This window comes from Copadichromis virginalis, linkage group LG10 (genome assembly GCF_057382275.1).
Source record: "Copadichromis virginalis isolate Kocher_CV1m ecotype Utaka linkage group LG10, C_Virginalis_male_GT1.1, whole genome shotgun sequence".
Taxonomy (NCBI): domain Eukaryota; kingdom Metazoa; phylum Chordata; class Actinopteri; order Cichliformes; family Cichlidae; genus Copadichromis; species Copadichromis virginalis.
In genome coordinates this window covers 13173261-13192971 of record NC_140627.1, presented here as the reverse complement: position 1 = coordinate 13192971, position 19711 = coordinate 13173261, and the positions used below count along the sequence as shown (strand labels likewise).

General features: G+C 41.9%; 1 protein-coding gene across 4 annotated transcripts in view; it reads left to right on the top strand.

Annotated features, from left to right (window-relative positions):
* Positions 1 to 19711, top strand: part of LOC146699958 (glutamate receptor 3) — a 78437-nt gene that overhangs the window by 32199 nt on the left and 26527 nt on the right. For 3 of the 4 annotated variants that reach the window (XM_085469906.1, XM_085469907.1, XM_085469909.1), the window contains 6 exons: positions 5183 to 5370; positions 16101 to 16154; positions 16450 to 16611; positions 16893 to 17060; positions 17961 to 18065; positions 18606 to 18632. In XM_085469906.1, the coding sequence (XP_085326032.1) occupies positions 5183 to 5370; positions 16101 to 16154; positions 16450 to 16611; positions 16893 to 17060; positions 17961 to 18065; positions 18606 to 18632 (704 nt within the window). The remainder of the gene's footprint in view (positions 1 to 5182; positions 5371 to 16100; positions 16155 to 16449; positions 16612 to 16892; positions 17061 to 17960; positions 18066 to 18605; positions 18633 to 19711) is intronic. The other variant, XM_085469908.1, reaches the window with a different exon arrangement.

The following is a 19711-nucleotide window of genomic DNA, read 5'->3' as shown; positions in this document are numbered from 1 at the left end:
TGGGGCCGGGAGGCGCTGCTGCGCTGGGCCCCGGTCTGGATGGGCCTGGGCCCCCTTTCCCTGGCGGGTCGCGGAGTATGGGGGTGCCTACTGGGGTCAGCGGGGGAGCTGGCCCCAGGGAAGGGTCACTTGCCCCTCCCTTCCTTCCCTCCCCATCTCCAGCTGCCTCCCTCTTCCCGCTCCACCACAACCACCCACACATGCAGGACCTTGGAGTAGGGGTATGTCACCAGGGTGCAGAGGAGGCTACCCCCCCCCCCCCCCCCCCTCTGTCGCCTTCTGGCTGCCTCTGCCTCAATTTTATCCCACAACTTAGACATTCACATTACTCACACTCTCATTACACATACATATAGGATCTTGGGGGTGGGCACGATACACGGAGTCCAAAGTACCATCAGGGTGTACACCCCACCCCTGGCATCGTTGCCCACCTCTCAATTTTAAATACACGTAGACATTGAGGGCCAGCAGGAGGGACCATGCGCTTACCTGCTGCTCTCTGGCAGGTAGCTCCATGCCCTCCTGGGTTTTAATTGCACCTTAGAACTAGGGCTGCCACGATTAGTCGACTAGTCACGATTACGTCGACTATCAAAATCGTCGACGACGTTTGAAGCTTTGTAAGATCCCAAAAGACGCAGGAATTAGTAGTAGGATTTAAGAGTGTAATAACGGACTGAAACAGAAGATGGCAGCACTGCATGTACAAGGATGCCAGCTGCCGTTAAACCCCGAAGAAGAAGAAGCTCTGTCCCAGAATTCATAGCGCGGCCCAGCCCAGTTTCCAACAATGGCGGCAGCTAGTTAGTTTTAATGTTACTCTTATTATTCTTTCTGGGTCACAAAATAAACGTTTAACATATTTTCAGGCGAGAATGTAGCTGTGTAAACCTCAAATATCTGCTCAGTTTATCAAGACACCACATATTTTCAAAAGCGCTCCGACGTTTTCGGAGACGTCTGTTACCCACTAGCTCGATAGCGAGCCGGGGGCTAGGCTCACTAGAGCCGTGAGAACACCGGACTCCCGGCAGATCGTTTTCAAACCCACTGCCGTCTTTCGCTACTCAGGTTAAATATATATAAGTCACTTAGATAACTTAAAATGTTATTGTTTGGCTTTTTTTAGTATTTTATTTGTTCCTGAGTAAATCGGTTTGGCTGAGATTAAAGTTATAGTTTTTACACAGCTGAATAAACGTCAAGCAGACAGCTGATTATCAGAAGTGTGAGATGCTGGAAAATTTACTCCGGTGTCCCGTTATATTTTAGATAGCAAGGAGTTGATTAAACTTCACCGAAACAATCTGCAGATTTCATTAAAATTTAATAAACTATCATCTTGTCTTTATTTTTAGTTAGCACAGACCTTAAACACTTAAAGCTGTAAGCTAATGATAGTTATATAAGAGCAGATGCTGCTGGTGCAATAAGCTGTAGTTTTACGTCCAATGGATGATGATCTGATTAGTCGACTAATCGCAAAAATAATCGGTGACTAGTCGACTATCAAAATAATCGTTTGTGGCAGCCCTACTTAGAACGCACATGCATCAACACTACAATGAGCGGGTGGAGGGAGGTTTGGAGTCTTCTCTCACCCCCATTCTCTGCGACCTGCTGGAGCGGGGGGGCTAGGAGGAGGAGTTGGCCGTCCGACTGCGGTCTGGAGTGTGGGGCCTTCCTGCTGCTGCAGAGTCGGGGCGGTCTGCCTCCCCCCACCGTAGGGAAAAGGGTAACACCACCTGGGTCTGGGTGCAGTTCCCCCTCCAGGGGCAAGGGCACCTAGACCCGGTTTGTAGAGTACGCTTGGGGAGTGTGATCGTGTGTACAACGTCTCTTTATGTCTGTCTCCACGTTGGTTGAGTGTGGAGTAAGTGCATATGAGAGCATGAGGGTGGGAATGGATGTTTGTATCTGTGTGTGCCTGTATTTCTGTGTCTATATGTCAGGTTGGGTGTCAGGCGCCACCTCTCTGGGGACATCTCAGGCCCTCCAAGGTATGGAGGCCTATCTCCCCCTACCACCACTTCCCCTGCCAGTGGCGGTCCCCCTCGGACATCGGTGCGTTGGTGGTTCTTTGTGTCCGGGGGTGGGCGTCCGGGTACACACCGGCTCACTCCTTGGCGGCCGCTCATCGGGGCCTGGAGCCTGGGGCTCGCTCGGGCCACTTCGGAGGTGGGGTGCCCCCGGGGGTGGACTGAGAAACTTTGCTTCACTGGATAAACAATAAATGTGAAAACAGACTTCTAGTACCAACGTCACACATTCATCTTTCTGGGCTGTGAAGGTCAAATTTAAGTAGCTTCAAGCAAATGATATTTCTCCATGGTGCTGGCTTTAAAAATTCAGGTGTAATGGCAAAAACAAGTGAATTATTCAAGAATCTTTAATATTAAAAGTAATATCTATCATTTCCTAGAATCAACAGTTTCATCCCTTCTGTGAAAGAAAAGGGCAACAGCATGTGATGCATTTAGTCCAGTCAGCTGAAGTGTTCCTGCTCTGACTTAAACAGCACTTTTTTCCCTGCCCATTAGTTGTGACTCAGTACAGTATGTAATAAGCTTCTGCCATAATGCATTTTTGACGTGTCCTGTGTACTGTTCTTTAAAGAATGAAGAGATGCAAATCTTTACTTTATTCATAATCTTTCAGCTTGGGCTTTTCAAAGGTCACCTGTCTTCCTACCTACAGCAAAAGATGTATAAAATATTTTAAATATACTGAGTGAGATTCTTGAGTGATTTAGAAAGAATATTTCAACTTTGAATTATATAAATATCTAAACAAAGCCAGTTTGTGTTCTGCTGTTACAGAGATGAACCGTCACTGGATAGCTAGTGTGTAGGCAAGGGCCAAGATTTTGTTACAGGAAGCTTCCTGGTTTGCGTTTGGAGTTCATGTGTTGACAAGTCATGCTTGAGCAGGCTTAGGTTACATGCGGGGAAACAGCTCATGTGAAGAGCAAAACAGGGGCATTATTTGTGGAAATGCAGTTTTAAAACCATCACCTGATCATTTTTGAATAATTATATTATTAGAGTGTAGATCACGGGTCACGTTAACAGCTAAAATATGCTTACATTCGCCCATAAGGTCTTCAAGATCAACTTTAATGGTCAAAAATTGACAAAAAAAAAACATGTCAGCATATCGCTATAAAGATTTAAAATATTATTTAAAATTTGTCCTCTGATCTTTCTTTTAAGGTCAATAGATTGAGTAGATTTTAAATACACTTAAAAGAACATAGAAAAACAAAATGAATAGATCCAGTAGTATTATCTTAAAAGTAAATACTGCCCAAAGAGTGAGCTGCCCTGGCGGAGGTTTGCGCTGTTGGAGTGCTTCTCGTTTAAATATGTATCTGTATTTTGTAAACAGTGACTGATGAATGGCAGATGAAACAGGAAGTTTTGGCCTGGACTCGGCTGCACTGGAAGCTCTGAAAAATCAGCTGCTGCAACCGTCCTGCAAATGTGTTGATGGGCTCTCAGATTGCTTGGCAACAAATTGATCCGTTCAAAAAGGCAGCATGCAGCAATGACTCACTTTATTTAACCTCGCCTCAATCATCCAAACAAGCCTGTTTAAAAAGATCTTGCACCACTGTAACCAAAATAAGCTTGTATTACCTATACTTTCTTTCAATCTCCTCAATTATTAATCCAGATTTACTAATACCACACCATAGCTTAGTAGTAGGGATCTTATAAACAAGGTGTACTGTTTCACTACAGTGTTTCAGGTTTAAGATTTGTACCCTCTACTCACAAAAACTGGCTAAAACATGGTGTTTCTGAAGCTAACACACAGCTGTATGCTCTATTTCCATGTCACTCACTCACTGATGTTTTTTTCAGCTGATTTAGAAACTCCCTTTGCACCCTGTCATGACTGCTGACCACCAGTCCTTAATCTCCTTAGTAAACCACCACACACCATTATAACAATGTGGCTTTCTTTTATATACAGTCTATGCTTTTAATGTGTCACCGCTCAGCCAACTTACTCTTAGCTCAGCGTCTTTCTTTCATGTGCCTCAGCTACTGATTCATCCCGGGGTGCAGTAAGCTCTGCCAATTGTGCTTTCTGGATCCTTTGGGAAGTCTATTTCACTGCATCTGCTAAGGTACATGTTTCATATCTTATTGTTGCGACCCCTGATTTTTTTTTAAAGAAATATAAAATATAAAACTGTTGCATTGCAACTTTCATGGGTGAATTATAATACGCAGAAACACAGACATTTCTCTTCCATATCGTTTGTCCTTTCTGCAACTTTAAACTCCTCAGTCTACCAGGGAAGAGATAGCAATGATGACCTCCTATGACAAACTGCTAAGGCAGCGTGGGACAGCTCAGTCATTTCCCAGTTAATGGTTAATTATGCTCTATAATGCATCTATCTTTGTTATAAGAGCTGCAGCTTTAAGCTAATCGGTTGTGGGGATTCTTTGTGGAGCCTCTTGAATCTGCTTTGTCTGTCAAATATTTCTTTTACGATCCTTTTAAACATTTGGCAGCCGTTCCTGATATTAATTCTGAAGAGACTCATTAATCTTGTACCTGCACGTTCCGGAAAGGCCTAATTACAGGAGCATGTCTGTTTAATTCATATGCAGTGTAAAGAAAGAGCTCCCAAGCATCTCTAATTTCGGCTCAAATTTTAGCTTTTCTTACTACCTTTACGCGAAATGTGTTGAGCGTTTGTCAGAATTTAGACTGGTAAAAAAAAGGCAAATCAAACAACCCCCCCCCCCCCCCCTCTCCCCTAGATCTTCTTCTAGCCATCCACTCGAGCAGCTGTTCATATTTCAATATCAGGAGACTGTTTGACTGCCGCCCCAGTACAGCTCAGTTTTTACTCTGAAGCGCGCCTCTTTGTTTACTTACTTCACGCTATTTTCTCTCACGTTTATTTTCCTCCCTGCAAGCGGTGCCTACAAGATGATTGGTACTGTTTAAACATGTTGACAATGCATTATCAATTAATAGTTTACATTCTGTATGACAATAAATGGTTACAAACCATTGCTGGAAGCCACAATATCCTTGTTTTTGTTTTTTTCAGCGCACAGGGAGTTTGGGATTCTGAGCACGTTTTCCTTCTTGTGTGCTCTGAAATCCAAAAAGACAGTTGTGTGATGGAGCTCTCTCCCCTCTGTTCCCCCAGGGTTTGCAATCCTCCAAGCCATCATGGAGTCTGCTGTAGCCAATAACTGGCAGGTGACAGCTCGCTCGGTGGGGAACATTGTGGACCCCACAGAGTACAGGCGCATCATCGAGGAGATGGACCGCCGGCAGGAGAAACGCTTCCTCATCGACTGTGAGGTGGACAGGATCAACTTGATACTGGAGCAGGTATTCAGTTTGCAAAGTGCTAATTCAGCCTTGCTTAAAAAAAATAAACAAATCTCTTTTCCTCGAATATCAGGAAGTAAATCTAAGATTGCCTCAGAAATATACTCTTCCCCCAGCCTCATGATTCGGCTTGTTCCATTGTTTCTAAAAGAGGAAACATGCTATTTCCCACTTTTTGCTGCAAGCGCCACTTCATGCTACACTGCCAGTAAAATACGCCATTTCTCCTAGCTTGGTCCACTCCCCACTTTTCATTCCTTTTTCATTATTACCCTAAACACTTGGCACGTGTGAAGATCGCCTCAGATCTTGACACTCTCATTTAGAACTGATTTTAAAACAGGCAAGGCGGTACATTAAATTAAGGCTTGTTATTTGTTGTTTTGTGTGTGTGTCTGTGCACGCACGTGTGTGTGTATGCACGTTGTTTGAGGTCACTTGGGCTTAATTCACGTGGAGGAATTAAACAGTTCTCTCATCCTTGTTTCCTAGGTGATCATCGGCTACAGTTTTCCCACACGAATCTTGATTCAGGTTCAGTGTTTGCTAATGTGTGCTGCTCTCTCTGACTGCACCATAGAGAATATTTCATTGTCAGAAACGTATTAAATGAGTGTTAACTGAGAATTTTCCTATCTACTCAGAAGATCATTAGTGTTCAATTGGGGGATTAGTTTGGTGCACATGTGAGTACATTAGATTTTGCAAATGATTTTTTAAGCGTACGCCTTCTTGAGGTACGTGAAGCTAAATAGTAGAGTATTGCTGATGTTATCTCCACAGGCTCAGACTGAAGGTAATGCTAACACTGAGTAGCTGTCGACTGCACTGCACACTTATTACTTTTAAAGCTTTTTCCTTTCAAGTGAGACACTGTAGTCTGTTTATGAGGTGTGCCAAAATTAGATGAGTTTGCCCCATAGACTGTATTCAAAAGGAAGATGTAGCTACAGTAGTGTTTGGCATTAATTTGCACTATTGTTTTGAAGATTTTCTTTCCTCACCAAGTGCTTGGTCATAGCGAGTTGTCTCGTTGTTGGGTTTTCGCTGTATTATTGTAGTGTCTTTACTTTACACTATGAAGTGCTTTGAGGTGACTGCTGTTGTAATTTGGAGTTATATAAACAAAACTGCCTGTCCCTCTGTGTTAGCCCTGCGACAAACTGGCGACCTTCCAGGGTACATCCTACCTCTCGCCCTATGATAGCTGGGAGAGAATCAGCCAATCATATGGCAGTAACTTATTTAGGCATGTAAACATGTTTAAGATGATCCGTTGTAGTTCAAACCTGGCATTGGAATGGTGAAGAAAGGTGGTTTAAAGAGACTCTGAATGCGGCTTGATTATTGGGACAAAACAGGCTTTCAGAAACTGTTGATTTACCAGATGAAAATGGATTTGGAAAACAGAAGATTGGAAAAATGTAAATGTATTGGAAAAATGGATGCATCCTGCCTTGTGTGGTGTAAATGCAGATAATTTCTTAACACTTTGTTTAACTGATCATGATTTTGGCCTCTATCATAGCTGACCATAATAATGTCCATCCTTTTATGACTTGAACTTGAAGAGTCCACCGTACTCAAACGGGCTCCTCACTCCAGACGGAGCTGTTCACTGCAGGAAAACAGGCTTGGAAAGATTCAGGCATACAGAGCACATGTGTTCATGTCCCATCATTTACCTGCATACAGTTTCTTTGACCATGAAGCAGATTTTTTTGCTAATCATGCAGTCATCAAGTAGTTTTGATTGTCTAAACTTAAATTCTTACTAAATGTAAGAATCTGATCATGTGAGCCTGTTTTTGAACCGTCACATGGCTCGTTTTTGTGTTTACTGGCAAACGCTGCTGTTTTAGACACAAGGATTAACAGTGACCAATTTGACAGCAGAAAGTTGTTTTGTTTTTTTCCAGACGCTGCACACAGCTGCACAGCAGAGTTACAAAAGACATTAAGCCCACAAGTGTAGTTTGCGTGTGCGTGCGTGCTGTGTGCATTTAAACCATTAATCCTGGGCACATCTTAGCCTTCTGTTCTTCGCTGAGATATTTGTGTATAAAGGCTTCTGCCCTCTACATAATGATCCTCATTATTGCAGGCCTTATGAGTTTTACTCTGACCTTCACTGCAGATCTGTCTTCATTTCCTCTGATGCGGGGGATTATTTTTAGTGACAGTGCTGAACATTTTCATTAATCAAGAGAAGTTTGCTTTTCCCTGCCCTTCAAATTTAGATCCAGGGTTTCTTCAAGTGTTCTCAAATTGCTTCCGTATTAGATTCAACGTATCCAGTCATACAAAGGTGGTCACTCTGTGTCAGATCTGACCGATCCAATCATAACCTCTCTTCTGCGGTGGCTTAATGTGAATCGTTGCCTTGTCGGCAGCATCTGTCAGACACGTATCTCTCCAGATGCATAAGAGTGGCAAGGCAGGCCCGTGTCTCTTGAGAATGATTCCTTATACGAGCTGTGACATCAACACTTGCTTTAATGTAATATCAGCTCCCAGTGTAAGTAGGACACACTGTCCCATAACAGCAACAACAATGAGCCTACTATAAATAGCCTACCCTCCTAGCCTGAGGGAAGATCTTTCACAAAGGCAGGAGTGAGCAAACACAACTGCGATCACTCATGCATCAGGAAACAATCGTTGTGGACATGATTTAGTTTTTAATCTGCGAGGCAGTAATCAGAAGAATTATGATTCAAATCTTTTGATGCCTTCTGTCAGGATATTATAAAACTCATCATTAATACATTTTATTTGCAAACATCTGCTGTTCGGTAGATGCTGTAGTCAAGGAGGCAGTTTCAGTTCTTCTAGGCTTTATTTGTTGATAAATGTGCTGTGGGAGTTTTGGTCTTCTGCTGGCTCTCTCACCACCTGTAAAAGTATCAGTTTGCTCATCTCTTCAGTAAAGTAAAGACGGAGCGATAAACACCTCTAAGGCTTCTCATCAATAATAGAAGCACAGTGGATTTGTTATCGCTCTAAGGGAGGACCCATCACCTCCAGCCTCCTCCTGCACAGCTGACAGACAGAGGAAGAGTCAGAGGGAGAGATAAAAAGACTGGAAAGGCAGAGAGCTTGTGGGAATTGAGCCATGTAGTGTGACTCTCCCTGTCTGGTGCTGTGGAGGGAAATGGGAGAAGTGCTGAACACCCAGAGGTGCACTGGAATTCCACACCCTGTGAGTAGGAGAATGAAGCATGCTTTATTTAACTTCCTAAGACCTGAACTCTTCAATGGCATGCATTTTTAATTTCTCTTTGATATTTGGGCACGTTTTTTTTGTGTTTTTTTTACCTGAATTTTTGTTTCTGAGAGAAATGAGATCCACATAGGAGGACATTTGTTTTAAATTTCCATAGAACAGTATCAATATAATGTCCTTGTAACTGGATATCAGGCCCTTGTAGAGCAAAATGTATTATTTTGGTCTAGACATCCCAAAATGTGATGTCCACATATGTGGGCGCCAGGTCCTAGGAGGTTAAATGAGATTATGCTATATATAGGGTCATTATTATATAATCAGGGAAATTGCAGTTTTGGCTGTTGCTTTGTTGGGAATTGCTGTTAAAGGTATTGATATTTATAGCTAAAATCCTGACCAGCTAATGGTGGGGCAGGACATGTCAGATAGCATAGGCAAAAATCATAACAGTGTGACTGATACTGACAAGCCTATGTCAAACAATGTACAGGGTGGACCATTTATATGGATACACCGTAATAAAATGGGAATGGTTGGTGATATTAAAGTCCTGTTTGTGGCACATTAGTATATGTGAGGGCCCCTGTACATCTCTAAAAATGTAACTGTAGGTGTATCTATAACCTAATGGTAGGACAATTTTACCACACCTTGATCACAGGGGGCCTCTTTCCACACTTCCACGCTCCACACACTTTTGAATACAAGGTTCTTGGGGGGAAAAAATGTAATTAGAGGGAATATTTTCAAGTCAACCAGTGCTGATTTTGGCCAGGCTGTGGAGTCAGTTGGGAGCAGTATTATGCCAGGATGGTTAGCAAGTACACCCGTAAGAACGAAGAAATGAAAGTACTGCAAAGCACTGGTTTTACTAATACTTCAGATATAGGAAATGTGTTTTGTATGTCTGCTTTATCCTTTAAAGACTCAGTTCAGTTCAATTCAATTCTATAGCACCAAAAAACAACAGCAGTTGCCTCAAAGCCCTTTTTAATTGGAAGGTAAAGACACTGAAAAGATGCACAGATTGCCTGATTGTGAGATACAGTCAGTGCACTATTATTTACAATGAACGTACAATGCGTATGTTTAATTTAAAGGAGTCTGTGAAAAGTGAGCGAGACACATATGGAGGGAACATTATGGCAAAATGTCTAGACTGCTGTTATTGGATTTATAATAAAAAGCAGCTTTAAGAGTGATAAGATGACCTCGGGCTATGCTAACTCAGGAAATAATTACAGTGCATTACAACAAACTAATATTATACACAGTAAAATACACAGTCGGGATAAAAATGCAAGCACAAGAAATAAAAAGAAATAAACCTGAAAATATGGCAACTGAAATACAAAACATAAAGAGCAGTTTTAGGAATATAATAAATTGTATTTCAGTCGCTGACAAAAATACACTGAAATTTAAAAGAAAGCTGTCCTGCGCCAATAAGTATTTAAAAGTTATTTGACAGAAAACGCTGATGCAGCAGACACGAGTTCCTGACATCCCAACCGAGAAACAGCAAACACTCGTCCCCCACTCAGTCTGTAAGTGTGAGGCAACAGTCAGCAGGTTGCTGGTTGCGGCTCACAGCCTGTGCATCAGTGCTTGGTAAGACAGCTTGTCTCAGAGATTTTATATCTTTTTATATCTATATGTATATAAATAGGGCTGTGCAAAAGTCTCAAACCAAACATTGCTTCTCTATATTTTGTTTACAAGGAGCCAGACTTTCTTATAATTTTTTTAAAGTGCTCTTAAGAAATAGTTCTCCAGGCTTGCTGAAGATCTTGAAAAGTTTTTCTTTGGGTATTGGCTGCTTTTTTTAGCCATTTTCAGTCCAGTCTTGTACATGACCACTTTCAGAGGATTTTCTTTGTCCCTTACCACTGACCGTTGAATTCATTCAAGTATAAATAGCACCTAATTCAAGGGATGAACTGGTGTTGTGTCTACAGATAGCAGACACCAAAGAACCCATTTTAAATTGTAGTTTCTTTAGGCACTTTGTAACTAACAGCCTGTTGCAAAAACATATAATTTGTCCCTGTTTCTTTAGGTGACACTGCAAAAGAGCCAAAGATAAAACAGTCTAACAGACATAAAATTGCATTTTTGCATCAGAGAGGCAATTCCCAAAACGAAAAACATCTTTCAGAATGATATGCAGTGAGGAAAATGGATAAGTGGCAGGCTTATCTACAGTATCTAAAAGTCATATCCTTGAGAAACAGGAAAAAAAAGTCAGAGATGCATCTGGGCTTTCAGTTGATCGATCTACTTTTCACAAAAGCCTCTGCAGAAATGGTCTCAGTGGAAGACAGGCTTTCAAGGAAGGGAAACAAGGAGAAAAGCCGAGTTGTGCCAAATTACACAAGAACTTAAAATCAGAAGCAACAGGTCTGATGGAGAGATGAAGTTCTATATTTCTGGTTCAGATTGTTGTCAGTTAGTCCTCAGGAGGTCGGAAGAGAGGTACAACAGTGAGTATCTGCAACCATTTGTGATACACAGTGCAGGCTCATTTCAGCCAGTGGGGTTGGACATCTTGGCAACAGCTTGATTTTTCAGAATGACAGTGATCATAAACACACTGTCTGCGCAGTGAAAGCATACCTGGATAGAAAACACACAATGGAGATCCTGGACTTTAACATTATTGAAGCAGAGTGAGGTCATCTAAACAGAGAAGAGAACAAAATGTAGCCAAAATCCAAAGACGAGCTATTTAAAGACATTACAGGAGAGCTTGTCTAACACAGAGACAAGCTAAGACATAGGTGTGTGTGTGTGTGTGTGTGTGTGTGTGTGTGTGTGTGTGTGTGTGTGTGTGTGTGTGTATATTACACACAAGGACAAAGCACCTTTAGTGTATTATCCTTTCTCCTCTTTCTTTTACTGGCCTTTCTTACTTTATCATTGAGGTCTACTTTATGAACCTTCAACTTGAGCGACAAATACAAATATGAAAGAGCGGCATGAAAAGTGTGTGATGTCCCAACTTGAACTGTAATGCCCTTCAAATAACCACAACAAGCGAGCTATCTGTGCCTTCATTTTCTTTTTCCAAAGTTTGACTGCAAAAAGGAAACATGGCTTCTGAAAAAGGAAAACAGAGAGTGTAACAGAACAAGTTTTTGTAGAAGGCCTCTTTGTAGCCGGTGCCTCCAAAAAGAGACCCCAGAGAAGTGTAAGTTAAAAGCTAAGCAAACGAAAAACAACATCAGACACATGGAAATGGTAGAGTTGGCAGGTGCTCAGCTGCAGAGAGGATAGTGAGAGCATTAGAACTTCATAGACATCTTTTGTTTTGTTCAAACTGGCACTCAATAAGACGGCTGTGTGAAGTTTAGAAATGTGTAGCTGTTGGCTACTACAAATGAAAGAATCAGCAGCTTAAACAGACTGTAAACAGGTAAGTCCATGCACGCTTCTGTGACAGTTAAATCCCTCCTCACATTTTGCCCTCTTTTGAGTAGCATAGCAGTAATTAGTCGTCTAGTGTAAGAGGACAGAACTTGTGGTTCTGAAGAAGGTAGATGACAAATCACTGTAAAAAAAAAAGAAGAAGAAGTCTCCATCAGTGGGAAAAGAGGCTTGAAGGCTGTTGGGCAGTCATCCAGCTCAGTGCAGGACTGGATGGCTCCAGCCTGCTTAATTAAAGGGAATTCTCCAAGGAATTTTTAGGCTGATGGCCCTGCAGCTCGGCCCAGCTCAGGCAAGCCGCAGAAAGCAAAGCACAGACCTGCTCATCCACACATGCGAACCCGAGGAGCCCTGAGGGCAGACAAACAAATATAATTGAGACCTGAAACAACCACTCAGTCTCTATCTGTATTCTGGAGTCACAGTTTGTTTCCTCCACAGTGCAGTGAGACGGACCCACATTTCTGATTATACCCTCAACCAGGAGGTGAATACTAATGTGTGGATGCAACATGAGACTGCGTGCTGAGTTTATCTGTCTGTTTGCTATGATTCATTTGATTGTAATGCACCGGCGTGGGTTGGAAGATGATGCATTGTGTTTTATTTTTAACAACGCACTTTAAAAATCGGTTCATATTTGCACTTAGAGATATCCTGCTGATATGCCAGCGTCTAACTGCTAAGATTGGACATCAGTTGTGGAATGAGAGCTCAACTTAAAGAAGAGCCTTACAAAATTGATGCCAGTTAACTAGTAGTTCAATATAATTCTGTCTTCCATCTGTCTGATAGATCTGAATCTACCGTCAGCAGCCAGTAGTGCTGTGCAATACTGCAAATTTTGACAATACGTTACTAAGTAAAAACAAGGGCAGTGCTGCAGATACCAAAAACGATGCTGATGCTTTTAACCTATGAAGGCAGCTTATATAGCACAGAGAAGTGTGCCATGACTTATGAGATTAATCATCATCAGCTGGGTTTTTGGAGAGCTGGAGTGTAAATGTACCTGTGTAACAATACCAATACCAGCGCTGGTATAAAAACCAGAATTAAGTTTATTTTATGTAATACATATTGTATTTATTAAGATCTGAAGTAGTGATTGAGTCCATAAACTCTCTAAGTAAGTGTTACTGAGGTCATGGATTAAGGGTCCTGGAGGGCATTTTTTTCCCATTTGTGTACAACTGAACTTCTTTGTAACTGCAAAAGCAGCTCTGTAGCATTGGCGTCACTTTTCAGACCCTCTGTATCGTCTTATTTTGCTCACTTGTCCAAGTAAATGGGGACCCACTCTTAAAAACATTTCCTTGCCACACCAGCGCCTTTATGTTAACAACATATAAGTGGCAGTTTTTGTTTCCACAGTCAGAACATGACATATTTTGTGCGCACGGGTTTCCCATTTGCAAAATTAATCTGATATATTATGAATCAGCTTTCATGGATAGCATCGTGGCAGATGCACGAGGCTGTTCTCTCCCAGACAGGAACATTTACTGTAGAAAACAGTTGGGAGGGCATGACACATAGACTGTCCTTCCCATTCAAAGAGCATTAAAAATTCAGAAGACAGTCAGAACAATCAGTGCTGCAGGTTTTCTTCTTGCTTTTAGGCTTCAGGTCTTGTTTTCCCTTTGCTGTTTGAGGAGGCTGTTGTGTAAGAAATGAATTGTGACACAGAGGAAAGTATAAGTCCTGTGACACTAAAAGTGTTGCTGTTCTCAGCGATGGTAGTGCCTGACCTCATCCAGGCTCCCGGTGGTTTCACATATACACAAAAAGCGATTATCCCAGGGGATCGTGAAACTGGAGCATCGTGATCCTAAAATTATTTGTTATGCCCAGCTGCTTTTTTCCCCTTTCTTTCTTTCCTTTTCTTTTCCAGAACATCTCTGCCGACAGAGGGGGGAGCAGATCCCGTGGCAAATCGAATCAAATTACAAGAACGTCTGTAGTGCGCATGATACATGAAAATGAAAATAGACAGTAATGAAAATATCCTTGTAAACTATATTGGAGGGCTTGACAGCACATGTAAAAACCTGCAGAGAATTGTTATGTTTGTCCTCATGATAATTTCTATAATGAATATTAATGCAACTACATCAAAGAGTAATAATAGTAAAGGGCATAATCACTCTGATCATGAACCATAATATTTGAGTTATCTTCTAGAGTCACTCTGTTTTCAGAAACTGTTCAGTCAGAACTTTAGTATAGCTGTCCTTCCCTTGGTTCGCTGCCATCCTACAGCAATGACTGCTGAGGCAGGTGGTAAACACATTTTCTTTTTCTCCTCTTGCAAATCAAAACTTCATCAGGTATGAAAGCTAGGTGATGAATCTATAAACCAAATGTGCATGAAAGTATATCAAAAAAAGCTTTTATTAACTACGATGCAACATATAAAAAAAGCATTTGCTTTCCAACACAGCCTTAATATTTGAATCATGGCTGTAAAAGACTGTAGCAGTCAGCAGTGAAGGTGCTACTTAGTACAGTATGAAGCATGCACTATGAACCGACTTCAGAGTGCTTTGAATTCAGTATATCATTCACACCTCCAGTTATTGCCTACACGCCGCGCTGCAGTAAGCAGTGAACGTTTACACCTGATTCTGTTCTAGCAGCTATGCAGTGCTTTGGGCACAGCCATGTTCACACTAAGCCAGGTACATTTCTAAACGCATCTGTTTCTCGCCGTTTTGGCCCGCTGTCCAGACTAAAAGCTTGCACAGAAGTGTGAGGTCCTGCGCCGCCTGCCTTGTGTGTGACAAACGAGAGTCGTAGCCAGTCACTCCAGGCGCTGCAGCTTCATTAAGTGCTCGCCACACTCGGGTCACTCTGGCTCTCTCTCACGTGCGGGGAAATGAAAAGACAGCGAGCTGCAAAGCTTCAAGGAATGTTTTTCCTTTTGAGGGAACTGGATCAGGAGTTGAAATTGTTTTGCTTTTCTGGAAAACAAAATTTTGATTTAATGTTGAAATGCCATAAGCTTGTTAGAGGGCCAGTCTTGCAGCATCATGGGGAATATTATGAGACATTAAACAGGTTTTTATAGTACACAGGTGTTGATGAAAACACAGCTATGTGGTCCATACTTGTGCTGCTTCTCTCTGGGAGTTTTGGTGTTCCCTGCCATAAAATAAAAGCATGCTTAATAATGCTATCTAGTCCTAGTCCTGTTGCTTTCAAAAGAATCTCACTTTTGGTTAAATAAAGATAAAAAAATAAAAAAACAAACAAAATAGGAGCCTCTGAGTAAAACGCTACATAATTTGTCTATGAGTAGTACTATGAGTAGAAATCCACCAATGAGATGCTCTCCTTTTTTCGGTGAAGTTGTAATATTCCTCATCTTTATCCGAGTCCTTTGTGAAATCTCTTCAGTGTGATATCACTATCACTCTGGACATTTAACATTTAGATGATTTCAGTGGCTGAGTATACTTATCGAAAATGTGGAGGAGTGTAGAAAGTGAAAAGACAGGGAAAAAAAGCAACTCTCCACCCCCGCAGTATCTTTTTGAAGCCTCACACTCGATGGCGAATCAGAATATATGGAGGGAGTGAGCGCCTGCGAGAGGGAGCGAGATTGAGCCTGCGAAGAAGTTTAAAGAGATCGGCGGATGCAGCTCTCTCTGTGTCGGCTGGCTCCGACAGGTGCTGTACAACATTTTGGGTTTAATTAAGTCTAGTGCACAACTGAGACAGGCGGAGCAGGAAGCGGAAGACTGCAGAGCAGAGGCAGCTGCAAGAAAAGAGAGACGGAGGTTTGCCGAAGCCTTGACCTTATTTTACATGTTGAAGTTAATGGAAAGGAACAAGTGCTGTCATCACAGTTTCTCCCCACTATGTGTGCGTTTCATGCAAACGCACACAAATGTACGCGCTCGCATGCTCCCTCTTGCACTCCCGAATGTCACTTTCTTCTCTCTTTCTCTTTCTGTCAGCTCCTCTGCAATTGGAGGTCTTTGTCATATCTGAGTCTTCGTGTTTCTTAATGTTCTCAGTGTTGTTGGAAGGGAATCTGACTCACTCCGTGTCTTCTTCTGCAAATTTGTAGGTGGTGACCTCGGGAAAAAACAGCAGAGGATACCACTATATCCTCGCCAACCTGGTGAGAGCTCGCAACTTGAAACAGCACAACACAACTCGTAGCAGAAGTGCTTGTGTGTGATGCAACGTTGTGCAAAGAAGTGCAATGTTCTCAGTGGATACATCTCAGGAGCACAGTCAAATTTGGTTCTCTCAATATATAGTTGTGTTAGACTTAAAACTGAATGGTGCAATTAAATCGATGAAGTTACTCAGCGTGGATAAGCTAAAGCAGATTTAAATCTCTCATCTTTTTTTCCCTGTTCTCCTAATGATCCTTTTCTCCACTACCACCAAGTTGTGCTCTTTGCTCTCAGGGTTTTTCCAACATGAGTCTGGACAGGGTCTTTTCTGGTGGAGCCAACATCACAGGCTTCCAGATCATCAGCCCAGACAGCCCCATCGTCCAGCAGTTCCTCCAGCGCTGGGAGCGCCTGGATGAAAGAGAATTCCCAGAAGCCAAAAACACTCCGCTAAAGGTCAGTGAGGCGAAGCTGCCGATGCCGCAGTTGCATTTTTATTTAACATCTTCAAAGGCTGCCGTCGCTATTCATCTTCTGAGTTTCAGGGTAGTAACTTGGCTTCAATCAGAGAAAATATGTCAGTGCGAATCATTTCAGGGATTCAGTTCAGTTCGTCTCGCTTGTTTTACACGAGCAGCGCTCTGTGGTAACCTTGCTCTGACGGCAGCTCAGTGTTATGTTGGGTCTGTGTGATGTCACTGGTGCATCATTGGGATTTCTTCTGGCCTTTGACTCAGTACACATCAGCACTCACCCACGATGCCATCCTCGTGATCGCGGAGGCCTTCCGGTATCTTCGGCGGCAACGAGTGGACGTGTCACGTAGGGGGAGTGCGGGCGACTGCCTCGCCAACCCTGCAGTGCCCTGGAGCCAAGGCATCGACATAGAGAGAGCCCTCAAAATGGTAGGACTGAGAGCCTGCACTGTCTCACTGCTTATTTTATTTACTTTATAGTTATATGTTTGCTTATTCTCACTTTCTACTTAGTAATGTTTCCAAAGTTTTTATTCTTTAGGTATTTTTTTTCCTCCCATGTTTTCTTTCTCTGTGAAAGATCCCTAAATGTTTTGCCTCTATAAACTACAGGCTACAAATATAGTTTTTTATGCCATTACTTGCTAGAAATACATTATAATTTTTTTTCACAATTTAATAAACAAATGCTGCAGCACTTAGCCATTAAAATATTATAGAACTGTGAAAATGTATTGAGCCACCCCTCATTTATTTATATTTTGTATAAGTTTATACAGTTCTAACAAGCTTTCCACTGAGGCTTTTAGTGAACAGTAGATGAACACACAGGTCTTATGTTACATCTTTTTTGCTTATGTCTTAGAATATGATTTTTTAGATTTAGTTAATGAGCCATAGATGTCTGCCACTTGTTCTTTTCGCCTCCACTTTTCTCAAATTTGTTTAAGTACACACTGCACACCATGACAACATACGTCAAGTTTCAGGTTGGTTTAAAAAAAAGATAAAATACCCAAGAAATGAGGGCTGGCTAAAGATTTTTGCCTTTTACACTATATTTAATAGAACCATGTTATTCTGTGAATACACCCATTCCTTACATACTGCAACGTGAGCAAACAATTATAAGAAACCTGCTTCTGGTGCTCCAAGTTAGTCTGACCTAATAGACTGGATCCTTATTTAAAGTGATTTAACTGATTAAAAATGAGACCAAAAGGTGAAGCAGAGCCTTATATCACAGCCGTATGACACACGTTACCATGTGGTTTATACATGCTGTATGTTAGGAACAGGTGGTATGATGCTTTTCTTGGTGCCTGGCAGGTCCAAGTACAAGGTATGACAGGAAACATCCAGTTTGACACATTTGGTCGACGATCTAATTACACAATCGACGTGTACGAGATGAAACCAAGCGGCCCCAGGAAGGTAAGTGGGCACTAAGGTTTGGATGTCATAATTTAAAAATTTATAATTAAATACTTTTTGCAGGTTAAGTTTATGATACAGACCCATGCTATGTGCTTTGCATACAACTACACAAGCATAAGTAAATTTGAAGCATACCTTTTTTGAGGGATTTTCTTCTCTGGGCATATTGGCACTACATAAGTTAGGGCTGATACTGATTTGGACAGAAGCTGCCAGTAGCCCGGGCTTTCTGATCCAACTCAAATCATGTAAGCTCCCGCTCCCTCTGAGAGTTTGATCTGGAATATATCCACCAAGAAGCAGCCAAGCAGATGGAAGCTTGAAGTTTTGGAGAATGGATGAATAATTGTGATCACCTCACACTTACAGAGAATTTAATAATAATTGAGTATACTCACAAACATACTGTTTAGACATATATTCATGGATATTTAAATGCAAGTTTTTAAACTAGTGTTCAGGTCTTGTTATTTTAATTTAAGAAATTCTCTCAAATAATCATCTATCCATCGATTTACTTCTGGTTATCCAATTCAGGCTGGAGCCGGTCCCTGCTGTCCTAGGGTGAGAGACAAGCATTCATGCTCACATTCACACCTACAATTAATTTAGAGTCACCAATCAACCCCACGGATGTCTTTGGACTGTGGGAGGGAGCCAGAGTACCTGGACAGAACCAGTGCAGACACAGGGAAAACATGCAAACTCCACACAGATTGCTAACTGCTAAAACGCTAACCACCACACCACCCTTTCAAATAAGTCATATGGAGTGTTTTTACAGGAAACCCCTAACATGATGTTAGTGGGTTAAGCAGCAACATTTACTTGTATGTGATTAGAACTATGACAGTGAAATACACATTAGTAGCATAACACCTACAGGCTCAGTGTAAAAAGATTTGTACTTTGTACTGTTTTGAAACAAAAAATTGTGCATAAGGAAGAAGATCCAAAGTTTTTGACATGGACAGAAACAGCTAAGAGGTAAGAGCTGCAGCACACATTAGCATTTAGCTACAACGTGTCCATTTACCCTACATGCATGGACACATGTCTTCTCTTGTGCCTTGGCCTTTGGCTTGCTAAAGGAACTGCTGTGAGGGAGTGCACTCACTTGGAAAAGCCAGTTAGCTAGTTAAGTTGTCAGCTGTAGCGCTTGTCAATGTTTGTTAGTTTAGATGCTAAAAGATTGGGACCTGTTCTTCTCTACTTCTGGCAGGACACTGTCTATGTCCCCATTAGTTTGTAAGGTACAGGCACTGGAGTAAATCACGCCCACACATCTACCCTGAGCCTGAAGGTGAAAAGATTGTGTTTTACGCGTTTTTTTTTTTTTTTTTACTATTAACGCCAAGATTTTTTTGATTTCTGACTACCTTTCTGAATCGTAACAATTTCGTTACACTGTGATACAACTCCACATTAGTAAGTAATACACTACTGAACCAAAAACAATAATGTCTGAACACACACACACCCTTACACGTGACACCCGTAAGAGCTGCGGTAGCTCTGTGACACTGAAACCCCCACAAAGCTGGCACCGAAAAGGAGTGGCCCCATAATGTCCACACAGCTCAGTTCACAAGACAACATACATCACAGACCCCCCCATCCAATCACAGTGTGAGACAATCTAC